This window comes from Ruditapes philippinarum, unplaced genomic scaffold, assembly GCF_026571515.1.
Source record: "Ruditapes philippinarum isolate M1 unplaced genomic scaffold, ASM2657151v2 ctg399_1_1_1_1, whole genome shotgun sequence".
NCBI classification, from domain to species: Eukaryota; Metazoa; Mollusca; class Bivalvia; order Venerida; family Veneridae; genus Ruditapes; species Ruditapes philippinarum.
The window spans coordinates 15,169-31,447 of NW_026862504.1; the positions used below are offsets into that span (position 1 = coordinate 15,169).

Here is a 16,279-nt window from a genome sequence, read left to right on the forward strand (position 1 = left end):
TCCACAGTTTCTTGGTTAAAATTGTCTTTAATTCCCTGATTATCTAACTTATCTGATAGTCTACATACTTCATTCAAATCTATATTAAGTACGAATTCATTTATTTTAGAGTTATCCCATAATCTTATGTCAGGAGTATCGTTAGAATCGGTTTCAGTACTTTTAGGAATTCCTATGTTTAGTGTTAAACTTAAAGGGTTATGAGCATCCGATAACAATGGACAGAAATCTAATACCTGCATGTTGTTTATATATTTAAAAATATTTGAACTGCATAAAAAATAATCTACTGTGCTAGAGGACTTACAAGTTAACATTCCTGTTTCGTTTCCCTTTGTTCTGCCATTTAAGATATAAATATTATTAAATTGGAGAAATTCGATAAGTCTGTTACCATAATTATTTGCAATATGATCACAGTTTCTACGACGCTTCGACAAATGTTCTGCATTATCAAATTTTTGCATTTCCGCATTATACTCATCACATATTTCATGAAGATTTTGCATGTTAAAAAGTCGGTGTCTAACACAATGTAGTCGTTTAGTTCTTTGGTCCTAGCGTTAAAATCACCGAACAATGAATGGTATGTGTATTTATCTGATAAACTGTTCAGTTCTAGCTGAATCTCTAATAAAGTTTCCTTTTAAAAGGAAAGGCTTGCACAGTTGTGCCTTCATCCCAACATATTTAGTTGTTTTTATTTTTGTAAAAACGAATATTTTTGTCAAAACGATTTGAAATCTATTCTCTATTGTATAAAACTAATAAAGAAAATAATCAATCGTACAAATACTAACGTGGAGATCTATCTATCATACTGAAAGGAAACAAGTGTGCACATTTCATTTCCACTTCGTTACGTGGTACCAATTAATAAGCATGTTCACAGATACGATGCGCTATCTATAGATCATCACGTGGTAAGGTTAATGATATGCATGGACTATTTTTAGATTACCTCACCAAGTTCAGTAGATCTAAATATAACTCGATCATGCACTAATTTCTGTGTGAATTGGACCACCCTTTGAAGACGGAATACTACTACAGTCAACATCCTCTATTGTATAAAACTAATACAGACAAAAACAATTATAAAAGAAACTAACTTTTGCGTCTTGAAAAAGAATTGAAACGGAACAATTTCGTTTATAATTTATTACGGTTTAAATCAATAAATCAAGTAAAACTACGAATCCTATTTATATAAACAAACTGGGATTACCGAAGTAACTAAAATAGCTTAGATTTCCGTAATATTACTTCGTCTGATTCCGCAGCATTCGGAACTGCCTCGGCTATTATCTATAATATTAACCGAAGACTGACGGAAAGGAAACGAGTAGTTGCGATTGATTCTGCAGTATGACAGGAATCGCCCGAATTGTAACGATGGCAATCGGAACTACATCGGCTATTTCATTAATCGAAGAGTGACGAAAAAGGCCAAAAAGTTCGATTGGCACGATGCACTGGTTTTCCCGTTCAATCATGCACTTACAAATGTAAGCAGGAAAACACCTAACCGGAACAAGTTTTCCATATGAAATGGCTTTTGCAGCCGTGGCTGCAAGCCAAAAACTGGTCTTCGACCGAGTAATCTGATCTTTCAGGTGGTATGTAAATCACACCACATAAAATGTCTGATTCAGTTTTGAAAAATTTGTTCGATAGAGAGAACGAAAGAACAAGGTTAGATTTTGATTCTATTACAGTTACATATTTCGACAAAGCACATCTGTAAGCAAGAGCGATTCCGCCTGAAGCACGTTTACTAAATTTCCTGTTTTTAAAATGAAGTTTGTAACCAGAGAGTTCGACATGATCCAGGTCATTTAGTTTTGTTTCTTGTAATCCAATTACTTCATTCATATCGGTTGAGCATTTCAGTAAATTCAGGACATTTTATCTTTTGAATGTCAAGTCAAGTCTAATTAATTAATGCCTGAAATCTTCTTTATATTGACAAATTCAATCACTAACAGTAAACTTGATATGCTGTGTGTAAATGTAATTCAAAATGTAACAAATTATAATTTCATGTACTACTAATCAAGGTTGAAATCAAAAGGATAGACATAAAAATAATGTATCATTAAAACTATTCATATCGTATTAATTGAATTCATGTTTGCAAACTTACCGGTCTTTGTATAAAAAAAAGCTATCTCCCTTTGTTCCGACTTGTTAACATAGTTTGAAATGATCGATCTACAAATTGCAGAAATGGATGGTGGCATTCATTTAAATCCATCACATATGGTGGTTTCAAAAAACGTTAGCTGTTTGATGAAAGGATTAATGCTTCGCGAAAGTGTACAATATTCCATGGAAAATAATTCTGCATTGTATGCATGTTTTTTAGATGCGAAACAAGCATTTGACCACGCTTGGATTTCTTCATTGTTCAAAGTAGTATTGATATATCTTTGTTTCAAATATTTAAATTGTTCTTCGAAAACTGTTACAGCTATGTAAAATCAAAAGGATTTGTCTCGACTGGTTCCCCGTGCTGCAAAGTACACATCAATCCTCAATTTTACATCCTCTATATAAATGAGCTGCTGACGTGTAATTTAAGTAGTTATTAAATTCACAACTAGTCTTCTTGCGCTGTCGAGTACGGACCCCGGACATGTCACCAGTCATGTCCTTAAAGAGTTTATTTTGAAGCACCAAATGGTGATAATTTACCTCCATGCAATTTCCACGGAGTATTAGACAAAGATATGAATTTTGAGGCAAAAGTAGGTCACTGTACGGCGGTCAATAAGAACCTACATGTACAGTAACCTGTGACAATAGGAAAGGTGTTTTGCCCTGAAAAGGGCTGTTGGTGCCAGCTATAGGCCTGCCTTACAAGCCGTCTATCTGTACTAGGGGCTCACGCACCCTAGTACACCATCCTCGTCGTCTCAGCCTACTTTGTAGGGCCACTCCCCTCGGCATTAGTCAGGACATCGGCAGCTGGTCCGCAGAAGTGACGAAGTAGGATTCCGTAGTTAACGCCTACGGTTGAAGGCTACGTTAAAGTTGTCTACCAGCCAAGTTGTAAATCTTCTGCCGATGCCCTGTGCCTTCTCAGCGACGTGCACGCTCCGAGGGGAAGTGAGAAGCCATGTATGTATGTTGTTAATGCTTAATGAGGGTCCATCCGCCCTTTCGGGCACAAAAAGCAGCTTTCGTTGTCGAGTACGGACCCCGGACATGTCACCAGTCATGCCCTTAAAGTATGTTATAGTTCTAAAATGGTGACCTATTTGATTGGAATTCAGTAATTCACTGAATGAGCCCAAAGAAAATGCTATTGTTTTTAGACTTATTAATGAAATAATACACGGGAGGCCAATGAGACCATTGTGTGCATTATGTTGTTTAGTAAAAGAATGTGTTGCTGCCTTAAATAAAGGATCAAGAAGCGGACGGGAAAGGTTTTCCTGACATATAGACGCACGGACAAGCAATGGTGCTTCGGACCGGTGTTTTTTGGTTCGGTGCCACAGACAAGCAAAACGGACAGACAAGTTCACTCCTTCCAGTTTTTCAGCTCCGCCATGGACCATGGACTGCTTCCCTCATCTGGTGGGTCTAGAAGAACTCTTCCACGTCTTCGGTCTTCGAAGATGTCTTCTTTGACCTCCCCCCTTAATGCCTACTTTGAGAGTGCGACATTTTCGGGGCTTGGTCATGGACTTCTCATCCCCTCAGAGTGGTCTTCTTCATCCCGTCATGTAGTTCTTCCAGATGTCTCAGATATATAGAGATAACCGCCTCATATGTTACCATCACTTGCATATCGATCCGACTGCCGGTAAGCCACAGACAATTTAGTAATTTATAAAATATGAAATGATTTCCGAAAGATAAATTCTGCCTTTATCGGTCCAATTTTGAATTTTGTTTTGGAAAGCCACAGACGCATTTTATTGTTTTAATTAAATTTATTAAGAAATTTATTTTCAGTCAGTGAAGTGTTGTTGCCAAGGCCGTCACAAAGCACTAGCAGCTTAATGGTACCACAGACATTGGTTGCCACGGTCAATTTTGAATTTTGATAAAATGCCAAATGATAAGGTAGCCTTCCTTCAGTCCAATTTTGATATTTAATAAATGTTATATAAAATTTGTGTACTCGATCTTTTATTCATCAACGGCCCACTCTTAGAGCAAATTTTTATTGGCGATTTGCCTTTATTTCCAAAATAAAAATATATAAAAGTTTACAAAAAATACATTTAAACAAAGAACGTGAGACTCAGCAAATGATATAGAACAGAACAACCTAAAATGTGTGCCGTTTAATTTTTTTTTTTTAATGACCGTTTATTTAAGGTCGCCGCCGGAAAGCCCATATGGGCGACCGTACACTCAAGTCGGGCCATCCTAGAGCGTCCCGCTGAGATTTTTTCGTCGATTTTTTTCCCAGCTTTTATTGGTGGAGGAAGACCCCAGGTGCCCCTCCGGGCATTATTTTAGGCACGAGCGGGCACCCGGGTAGAACCACCGACCTTCCGTAAGCCAGCTGGATGGCTTCCTCACATGAAAGATTTCGACCCAAGTGAGGATCGAACCTACAGCGGTGAGGGACCAGTGATCTCAAGTCAGCGACCTTAACCACTCGGCCACGGAGGCCCCCTGCCGTTTAATTGATGGGCTGTAACCTTATATACTAAAGTTATAATTATTTCAAAACAACCAATATATCAACATGTTATTATTAAACATTTAGTTTCATAAATATAAATTAAGAATAATTATCAAAAGCAAAATTATTAAAGTCTTATGCCTGAAATCTTCTTTATATTGACAAATTCAATCACTAACAGTATACTTGATGCTGTGTGTAAATGTAATTCAAAATGTAACAAATTATAATTTCATGTACTACTAAAAAAGGGAAATAACAAATTTATTTACTAAGTGTCAAAAATCAGAACATTAATAGCTATTTATAGCTTTCGAATTCATGAGCAGCAGCAGAACTGCTTTCCGGTTCTCATTTATTAATATGACAGGCTGCGAATCACCGGAGGGGGAACCAATATAATAATCGAAAGGAGTTATTAAATCCGAATTTATTTTTAGCTGTAAATCGAAGGGATTAATTGATAAAATCCGGGCCCATGGACAAAAAAAAATAGCAAACACAAATAGTTTTCAATAATTAGAAATAGGGCAAATTAAGATTTTCAATGGGTCCTGAACAGATCATATCGTATAAGTAACTGAATTTTAATCACAATAATGTACATAAAAATATGTGTGACATGCAATCTCTACAATTTTCGGTTCATGGATATGTTATAATTTTAATGTATTATTAACCACAATACACATCATACATATTTATATATCTTATTACTTTTAGCCAATGTTCTATGTGACAAATCATTGAATATAAAACATAATAACAATTTATTGCAACCATTAGATATAACAAAATTTAAAAAAAATCTATCGTACGTCTGATATTGTTAGCCAACTTAATAATTTCGCCTTCTTCGGTTTACAATTGGCATTGGCATCAACTACAAGATATCACTAAAATTCATTCTTATTGATTCAATTTTTATGACACTAAATAGCAGTCGTTTGTCTGATGTTAAAAATACCTGTTTGGGGTCAAACTTTGACACCAAAGTGCGTAACGCACTTTGGGATTGAACCAAAACGTGCATAACGCACATTGCGTTTAACCCCAAAGTGCGGTGTAACAGTGCCCATATGCCCGTATAATTAGTTCCGGAAGTGTCATAATGCGATTACAAATGTAATAAGACCGTAAAGACGAAAAAAATACATGAAAATAAAAACATATATAAATCAAATAATGAATTGACAATAAAGATTCACTAGATAGTGGTAAACATTATTTCACAATAGATGTTATTCTTTGTGTTTGACAAATACAGTTATATCAGTACTTTGAAATAATTGTTGTAAATTAAATTAAACATGTTACCTCTTCGTAAATTAATTGGCAATTACTTTCTACGATACATGATAGAATGAGGACACTGAAAAATAAAATGGAAGTTATCACCTTATAAAGAATTATTTGGACAGAGATGACAATATCATAAATTATGATCCAAATGTATAGAACGATCCATTTTTGAACATATTGGTCTTTGATTCTACTTTTGACAATATTTTTAAAATAAGAAGGCTATACATAGATTGGTTTATTCAGTATTCAGCAAAACCAAGCTCTTGTAATGATTTTTGCGACGGACGCGCCCTCAGGCGCGTTCAGAGCTAAGTCATCTACACATGGGATTTCGTTGGCTACAATCGCGCAATGTGTCCTAAACCAATTAACAGCCCAAGAAATAGTACATGAATTTGATCCTTCAAAACTCCCATACTTTGTCTGGATATCTTAATGTCTTCCATATTTAGCCTTTTCAATTTCAAATTAAGTTATCCAAGTTAAAATATGAACGTATATTATTGATAAAAGCGTTGTAGTCCCGTAGTATTATTGCGCAATATGCAAATTACTGCTGAAACGATTTACCGCTGTCGAAAAAGTAGGACAGCAAATTATACTACAATAAAGGTGTAACCTCTGAGTTCCAAGACATTATTAGTAGGAAATAAATATTTCTACATTATACAAAACATTATTATTAACAAATCAAAAGTTTTTCGTGACTCTAGGATAACTCGCGCATTAATAAAAGAAGAACTATTTTCGTGACTCATACCGCGGGTTTAGCTGAATATTCAGCAGTTATTAATATATTAGATACAGTACAATGGTTAGTATAAATATCTATTTTTGAAAATGCATGTAAGAAGAGAGTTTTACAACACTTTACCGCCATGTAGTCTTTCATGGTAAGGAAGTTATAATATCAGTTCTACTTCCGATTCTTGTGGTTTGTTTACATATTTTACTAGGTCATGATATGAGTTAACCTTCGCTATTCTAAAAATAGATTCTGCTTCACCTGTTCTGATTTTTGGACAGGCGATTAGGAAGTACACATTAAACATGTAATTAATAAACCAGCGGATTACATGCAATACTTTTAGAAATTCTATACAATTGTAAGAAGCAAACAAGTTGAAAATGGAATTTAGTGTGAAGTTGAAAAGGACAACTAAACACTGTAGTGCTTAAGTGACATTTAAATTAAAATAAAAACGATGTGCTCTGGCCTCTACATCTTTACCTTGTAAATAAAAAAAATCTAAGAAATACACTATTAATTGCGGATGATTTTAACCAATTTTTTTTTAATGAGACATATCCAAGAGAAATAAAAATACAAATGACTTATATTTTATTGTCTGTATGCCCACTATGATATAACACGAAGCAATTCTAAATAGCATTCTCAAATGTATAATGTATTATGTTTGAAGTTTATTTGCCTGGATTTATTCTAGAAATATTTCGTGGATAGTTTTTCTATTTACATATCATTTCTTAGAATAAATCGATAAGGACACTGATTTACAAGTTTGACCAGAGTTTTTAAGCATAAATTTCATTCTGTATTTAAGTGCTTGAAAGTAGAAAATCTTAATTATATCAATTTGGGACACAAAATATATTGCTCTACAAATCTCGAACTTGTATAGAACAAATTTTCTCTGTTATATATTTTGTGTTTTGTTGTTTTTTTTTTTTTTTGTTTTTTTTTGTTTTTTTCTAAAAGAAGCCTTAATGTCTCTCCGGTTGCATGTCCGTCGCATTCAGTGCTGCAGCACTTTGATTAACATAAGCTATCCATGGGGAGTGATATACATTTTGACGGTCCAATTGTACATAATCACGGTGCATATCCATATCGGTACCCTCTTGAAACGGTACCCTCTCCGATCATGCACAGGCCATTCTTTGCTGAAAACAAACAATCGATGGATACTCATACAGCTTATTTTCCTTCTACTGATGAAAAGAGGTATGTCATGTGGTAAAGTAGTGTACCACGGAACACTTGAATGTTTTATTTATGTGTTGTTTTGTCATGTGCCAATTTTTCAATTACTGCAACTTCAAAATAAGCTTCATAAAATCGACATGTCATGCCTCGCTATCGCCTCGACATATTTGTCGGCTGGAATGAACGAGTTATTTGATTATATACGCACCATGCATGTTACATGTGTTCATTTATTTATCATCTTTTGACAAACTGCAGTTATTAGTCAAAAATGAACGTAAAATACATAAAATTACCCTACTTTCGGTTTGGCAGCGGCTATGTTTGAATTTTTATGTCACAGGAAACCTCTCGCTCATTTTTTTAACGCACAGGTACCCTCTAAGCACAACACATGGTTTTATTTACGTTTCATTTGTTGAACCGTTTAGTATGCTTATAAACACTATGTTTTAATAATATTTAAATAAGCGTAACTGATTTACTAGTTGTTGTTCATGTTTAATGGCACAAATTACAAAAGTTGATATGGAGGCTTGCATCTTTTAATAGTTTTATGGTGGTGGAGAAAGATCTATTTTGTCTCACGTTCAGTATTCAGGAAAATAAAGCGGCATTTAACATCAAGCTTAGGAACCGCTTAGGATTCCAACCGACTTAAGCCCCAACCAATTACACCACAAAATCAAAATGCAGCAGCATTAATTAATAAGCATTATTAGTTAGTAAATTATGCAAGCTTTTTTCCGGTTATATGACATTGTAATACATTGAACTTTGTTGTTTTTCACATGAAGCACCATAGTTATCACATTGTATTTTCTTGTTTCAGATATGTATTCATGGTAATCATATGTAGATGTTAAAGGACAGTTTTGGGAAATGGTATGTTTGTATAAAGGCGCTGAAGTAAATAGCGCATCTTTACTTTAAATCACATTTATTTTACTTAAAATATATAACGAACGCAATATGTAAATACAGAAACGATTTGATATAAAGGCCAATTCTATTCATTAGTTCACAAACTTGCGAACTTTGTCACAATTAGTTAAGAGCAAAAATCTTTATGAAAAAAAACCGCTGTTAAAAACCATTTCTTTTAAGATATGTCTGCACGCTTAGAGCATAGCGTCGTGAAAAACTGTTTGGAAAAATAATATGCTTGCATAAATCGAGCTTAAGATCATTTACTCGCTTTTTATCTCAGTTACCTGCGGATATAGAATGTACTAGATTAATAACACTTTATCTAATAGATATCTAACATGAAACTCCATTGAAGGCCCATTAATTATACCTCAGAAATGCTTTTTTGATATATCATTATTATGAGATCAATTTTAGTGTCCTGCCATACGTTACAAAGAGTGACTTACTGGCCAATTACTTAAACAATATTTTGCTTCTGTTGCTTTTGTCAATCAATTCAGTTACAGTAATTTAGTATTTTGAATTGAAGTCTAAATATTACTTTGTTACATTTTGCTCCTATTATGACAAATAACTTCACATTTAGCACTCATTTTGCCTTGGTGATATACCCTTCTAACATGCTCTAGAACTAAATTTTATAAAACTTATGTTTGCACATTCTTAAAAAGAAAAAAGCATATTTGTTTCTGAGGCATAATGTGCCTTTAAGACCAGGCAAACTGTTGGTCTTAATTAAGCGGGCTTTAACTGTGGTTGCATTTTATGTTTTAGGAATTCAACAGTTGGTTAAACATCTTTGGGTTCAAGCCATTGACTGAAAACGATTCCTCGGAAGAAAGTGACCACAACAATAACTTACTTATTCCTGACATACAAGACGTTGCTTTATCCAATGCGGTAGCTGAATCTGCAGGTGAAACAGCCGAAGTAGTGTTGGAAGAAGAGAGTGTAAATGAAGGCAAAACAGCTGTTTGTTTAGTGCTTCCGAAAGAAAGTGATGATAAATTGGAGGAGAAAGGAAGTGTAAAAAGAGTTGATGCGAGTGTTTTTGGAGTACATGGGGAAGAAAGTGTTGGCAATGTTTCTGAAGTTCACGTAGAAAGCGTTGATAAAGTTAAAGCTATTGATTTTGAATTACAGGAAGAAAGACTTGAAGAAAGGGACGACACGTTAGGTATGGATGTAGAGCCCAGAGTTACTTTTCAAGAAATAGGAGAAGTCACTGTTTCTACCAATAAAAAATCTTTTGAGTGTTCAATTTGTAATAAAACATATACTCTTAAGGCAAGTCTGAAAAGACATATGAATGTTCATAACACTGAAGGAGGGTTAAACTGTTCTGTGTGTGGAAAAACGTATTACATACTATCCGCTTTTAACCAACACAAAAAATGCATTCTACTTCACGTTACAGATGCAAAGTGTGTAGTAAAATATATGTAACTAAACTAGGCTGTAAACGCCACAAGTCTACTCTTGAAGATAAATACACATATTATTGCGAAGTGTGTGGGAAAAGTTTTAATTATAAAAGTGATTTAGTTGATCATACTGCAACGCATTACAATAGCAGACATTTTAAATGTGCAAAATGTTCTCAGACTTTCAAAGCACGCTCATGCCTTGTTCGACACAAAACAACATGTGGCATAAATAAACATATAAAATGTGAAATTTGCGAAGTATGTTCAAATCCAATAGGTACCTTAAGGAGCATAGCAGGAAGGACAAGGCATATGTGGAATTACATCAGTGTCCAATATGTGGGAAAACTTTCACACATCATAGCTCATTGTACCGTCATAAAAAGAAAGCTGGACACTACTGACATTAATAACTGATATAAACTGACGTTATATAATAAGTTAAAATGTTATTTTTAAAGGCTGCCTTTTCCTTTTTGTTCGGTTAAAGTTTCAGTTTTTTTTCTATACAAATCCTAGTTAGTTTCTTTAAGATTGTTCTTGTTCAATATTACGTTCTTTGCTTTGTTATAAAAGTACGTATAACATGATATTTTGATTATATTTTAGTGTGATTTTTATTGCAATAGTGGATATTGCACTAAATTTAAGAAACATGCAATACACATAATTATTCCGTTTTATGATAGGAATGCAATAATTTTTTACCACTCATGTTTCATTTAGTTCTTGTTTCATTACCATTTTTCAGTTAATAGGTACAGTACATCTAGAAATGTTATTTTAATTGTGTTAATGCTAGCCTTTTAGCTTACCTGATCAGCATGTGCTCAATGACAGCTATAGCTATGACATTCAGAATAATTATTTGCATAATGATTAAAATGTTTAAATTTTAATACCAGTCAGCCTAGATTTTGACCTAACGACTGTTATCAATGCCATGTGTTCTGCCTTTTTGACATTTAGACAGGTGAGCGATATAGGGCTATCTTGACCGTCTTGTATATTTTCTTTTAGATATTTCTTTAAAAAAAATCTAGCAAGTACATGTGTATTATATCCGATTTATTTGTTTTACTTGTAAGTTGATTATAATTTTAGTTCCAGTTATTATTAAAATGTCACAAGTTTAGCTGGAATATTTTTCTTTTTCTTTCTTTTTTCGTCATAAAAAATGAAGGTAGCTTATAGCTTGTTGTTTGTTCATTGAGCTGAGAACATATCAAAAGCCGTCATGCCTACTTATCTGTGCTAAATTCATATCATTTTAGATCTCAAAATTGAGGGCTACAGACGGTTGTCTGAATAGACCTTGATTGCAAGGACTGCTTCAAGTCTGGCCTGTTTATATCAGTAGGGAGAGAGTGCAAATTTACGGATTTCGAGGTTGGAGTTCAAACCCCAATTTAGCAGACTCAGCATGATTGAAGCATTACACATGACGCGCTAAAGAAGCGTCTGTTTCCTTCGAGGGTCCACTGTATTTTGCACTTGTACAACAACTTGAAAATGTACAATAGTCTTTTTCTGGATGGGGCACCCATTTTGGCTAACATGTTTGACTAAAACTCAAATACAAACAAAGAATATTAGCCCTTTATTAACGATAGGCACTTTGCATTGATTTATGCCAAATACATGTACTTCGAACGTGTCTCTCTAAAACAAATCATATGTTACGAAATCACTCCATCTCTATACCAAGTCTTCTAGTTGGTAGTAGTTTACTCTCATCGCACTTATGGTGGGCTCTTATAGGCTGGCAACCTCTCGCTACAGCGGATGGTTTTGAAACATCGGAACGCTTCGATTTTCTCTGCTTCTTGCGTCTACGATAAGACATGTCAAATGAATGATCTCTGGAAAAGGATAAATAAAAGATATCACGCTTGATACAAGAGAGTTAACAGAACCTTTGGTCGCTAAACTGAGTAACCTTTTAATTTTACTGTTTCTTTGCCTGTCTGTCTGTGTGTCTTTATTTTCTCCACCTAGTGCAGCTAGCTATCCTATATACACTATATTAACATATATGTGTGTTTGTTTGATTGGGTTTTACATCACACCGACTTAGTATAAGTCATATGGCGACTTTCCAGCTATGTAGAGGAAAACCTCAGGTGTCACTTGGTATATTATTTCAGACATGACAGGCGTCTGCGTAGAACTAATTATGTTCTGTTAGCTAGCTGGATAGCTTCTTTAGATAAAAAAATGCAAAGTCCCTGTCGGGATTCGAACCAACAGCGGTGAGGGGCAAGTGGTTTGAAGTCAACGACCTTAATCAATCCGCCACGGACGCCCAATCTACCTATATGGCTTTCTATCCAGTGAAAAGATGGAACATAGTATAATATTAAGATCAAGCTAACCTAACGATCAATGTTGATCCATCAACAATATTTTCGCTTCAAGAAGAGGTGGACGGGAAATCTGCGACATGTAACTCAGTAGCTGGATAAACGGACTTTCTCGTTGTTATGATCTTAAAAGTCCTGGAAAAGAAATTTAGGAAATAAAAACATGTACTTATTGAATCAGACTTCTGTCGGACATCTACACGCATAAGCTTTTAACGTAAAACTGTGGTGCACATTGGAAAACGTTATGGTTTTTGAATTAATAATGCAAAGGCTTTAAACAAACATGGCTTACTGTATTATAAGTAGTGTCTCAAACTGGCAACAATTTGAAATATCTGTTTTTTTCTGCCGGTTATTATTTTACTTAAAATATATCTATATTACGTCTTATTTTATACGATCTATATGATACAATGTATTAAATTTTCATTAACATGGCAATGATTGTATTTTAACAAGTTAATGTTTAAATATGCACTATGTGATTTAAAAAAAAATAGCATTATACTATATTTCTTGCCTTCTAGTTGGATCACAGCGGTAATGCTGAATTTCTGTCACAGTTGATATCAATCGGGGTATACTTATAGTTTTTGGACAACCAAGCTTCGTCGGTTCCAGATCTGACAATTCCCAAAAAAAATGTCTCATTTACTAGACTAGATATTGCCCTAGGATTATAACATTTCCCTTTTATGCTAGAGTATAACTGGAAGGATGTATCAATCCGTTGAAGGAATGATTCGAAAATAACTTTTGGAAATCCTTTGACGTACATTCCAGGTTGTGGATAATATTACATACTTTATCAGGTTTTGAATTAATGATTTTGCACCAAGAATTTTGGACTCTACGCATTTCATGACACAATCAATTGCTAGAATACCAAGCTCCCCAAATACCATAGCACTAGGAGTGGACTTAGTGACATTCATTATGAGTTTAAACTGTTTTACAATATCAATATTACCTGCACTCAACACTTCTACTACATATTACAAAATAGGAGTGACCATGGAGTCAAAAAGTTGCAATTGTAAATCTATATCAAGACAAAGAGTTCTGGATTTTAAAGCACAACAAACATAGCTTTACTAGCTTGGTCATAAACATTGTTAGTAGTTTTATTGAACTTAGCCATTAAAATTAAACTTAACACCTAATTATGTAGCTAAAGCTAAAATCCTCAACAATATCAAGTATGACATTGTTAAAGTAAAAATAAGGTGCATTTCTACATTTCCCTTTAAAAAAATACAAATTTAGTTTTGGCGGTAATTACTTGAAGGGAATTTATTTTTTTCAAAAGTAACATTGGATTGTCATTTTTCCATTTTTCTACACGAAGTATTTGGTCATATTTTGACAGAAAATTTATTACTACAAGTCATATGGAAGCATTTTGCATTTTTGTCCTAACAAATATATCCTGAAATTTGTCGTGGAGATGACCAAGCCTACTTAAACTCCGTGCTGTTTTATTAGTTCCAAGGTGTATTATTAAAGAATGTAAATGATTTTTCTTCGTTTGAGTGTATTGAATTAGAGCATAAAAGGAATAAAGGATGGCGACAGATTAACAGAAATTTCAGTGCAAAAACTTTACGTCAGTGCGTATTGTTCTCAATGCTGAAGGAGCGTGTCAATTAAAAAAGTGATAACTGTTTGTTGGATATTGTCAGTATAAATGTTGACCTTTAAAATATATGCTTTATTCTAAAAATCACGTTTTCTTTGTACGTTATCTCAAATTAGATGATTTTTTATAATACAAAGGGCAATAACTCCAAAGGGAGGGTTAGGGTTCTTATGCGCTTCAATTCTACTCATTCAGATCTATCTACCTACAAATTTTCAAGTTGATACCCTGTTTTGTCCTCGACAAAGTTCAAAGTGTAAAAAAGTGAAGGGCACTTGTAAAGGGCAAATATAAAGGGCAATAACTCGAAAATTAGGGAAGGAAGGGTTACAGTTCTTATGCACCTCACTTCTACTCATTCAGATCTATCTACCTACAAATTTTAAGTTGATATCTCTTGTACATTCTGAGTTATGTCCCGGACAAGAAATCTGCAACTGACTGTCCGACCAACCGACCGACCACCAGCTGACTCCAGTATATCCCCAGAAACTTCGTTTTTCGGGGGTATAAATACATGCAGCTTCTTTCATGAAACTGCAATTCCCATAGCTTAGAAATTTACATGAAATATTGCAAGAGTGAACCTCTACAAATTCTAATAAAATGTGCTGTTTGTGTCACAATTGGTCCCGCCCCACGCCCCCTTAATTTACATAGTAAAAATATCTTAACAGACTTTTAAAAAACTACAATACTTAGAGCTAAGGTATTTGGCATGTACTATCACCTTGTGATCCTATAAAATTTATATAGATCATATCAAAATTGTCCCCGCTCCGGGATCACTTATATGTACTTGTTAAGGAAAATACATTTATGTCTTCTTTGGGGAAGATACAATGCCAAGAGCTTAGATTTTTGGCATTAGGCATTTTGTAGCAGATATCTCTAAGTATTAAAAAATAATGCAGCTTGGGTTAGAATTACAAACCCAATGAGATCTCAATACTGACTAATTAAAAGGTGTGTCCGTGGTTAATGTCGTTAACCTCAAACCATTTGCGTCTCACTGCTGTATGTTCAAATCCCGCCAGGGATTTTAGATTCTTTCATGTGAGGAAGCTATCCAGCTAGCTAATGGAACGTCGGTGGTTCTACACAGGTGTCCGCTCGTGCCTGAAATAGTGCACGGAGGGACACCTGAGGTCTTCCTCCAATAGTAAAGCTAGAAAGTCCCAATTTAACCCCATTTATGTTGGTGCGGCGTAAAACCCAACCAAAGCAGTTAACATTCTAATTGTGACCTTCTCAAATGAGCGATCCCGGGCCATCATGTTCATCTTGTTTGATGCCACATTTGTGATACATGAACAGTTATTAAGAATATTTGATATTGTACAGGATCTAGTTATAGTTTACATTCGCACAAGTTGATGACCAATGACCTCCTTCTTGTATTTGGCTGTTTTATCATGCTAATAAAGAAGCACGCTTATTTTCATAATTTTTTTGAAATGTATTAAAAATCAAAATATTGTCATGTGAACAAAAAATGTAATTTACACATTGCAAACGGCACCTAAAATCTACGATAATTACTAAAAATAGATCAGACTTTGCAAAAATAGCCCTTACTGCGTTAGTCGCGCAGTACAAATATTGTTATAAATACTGTAAGATTAGTCATTCATTGCATGTAACATGTAAATCATTTCTTGAATTGTGAACATTATTACTCTTCTAAGAATCTTAGTACATTTATTTCAAGGTTGATTTTTTAAAAAAATATTTTGGTTCATCTGGAGGCATGTAGCTATAATTCCTTCTTTGTATCAAAGAAAGTTGAACATTTTAGTCACAGTGTCATGTGGCAGATATTAAACAAATAGCGTCATGATATTGGTCTAACAGACTTTGTTATACATTTCTATAAGAGAGAAAAGACATGAAAATGCTGTATGAACTTAACAAGAATTTTAAAAACATGTATCACATAATCTCTCAACCGTTTTAAAATATTCAAATTGATGCTAACATATAGGAACTCGTATAATGAAAAATAAACAAACA

The 16,279-nt window shown here is 34.2% G+C and overlaps 1 protein-coding gene and 1 long non-coding RNA gene across 2 annotated transcripts; one reads left to right on the forward strand and one right to left on the reverse strand.

Moving 5' to 3' along the window:
• The first annotated feature begins 8,689 nt into the window (after positions 1-8,689).
• Positions 8,690-11,394, forward strand: LOC132719310 (zinc finger protein 28 homolog). Its single transcript, XM_060703075.1, has 2 exons — positions 8,690-8,786; positions 9,609-11,394. Exons 1-2 carry the CDS (start codon positions 8,784-8,786, stop codon positions 10,278-10,280), a joined length of 675 nt encoding a protein of 224 aa, XP_060559058.1. The 5' UTR covers positions 8,690-8,783; the 3' UTR covers positions 10,281-11,394.
• Positions 11,395-11,846: 452 nt separating this feature from the next.
• Positions 11,847-12,770, reverse strand: LOC132719312 (uncharacterized). The gene is made up of 2 exons (XR_009624203.1): positions 12,637-12,770; positions 11,847-12,123 (listed from the first exon to the last, which is right to left on the reverse strand). It is a non-coding gene; the product is annotated as an uncharacterized LOC132719312 (long non-coding RNA).
• Between the last annotated feature and the right edge of the window lie 3,509 nt (positions 12,771-16,279).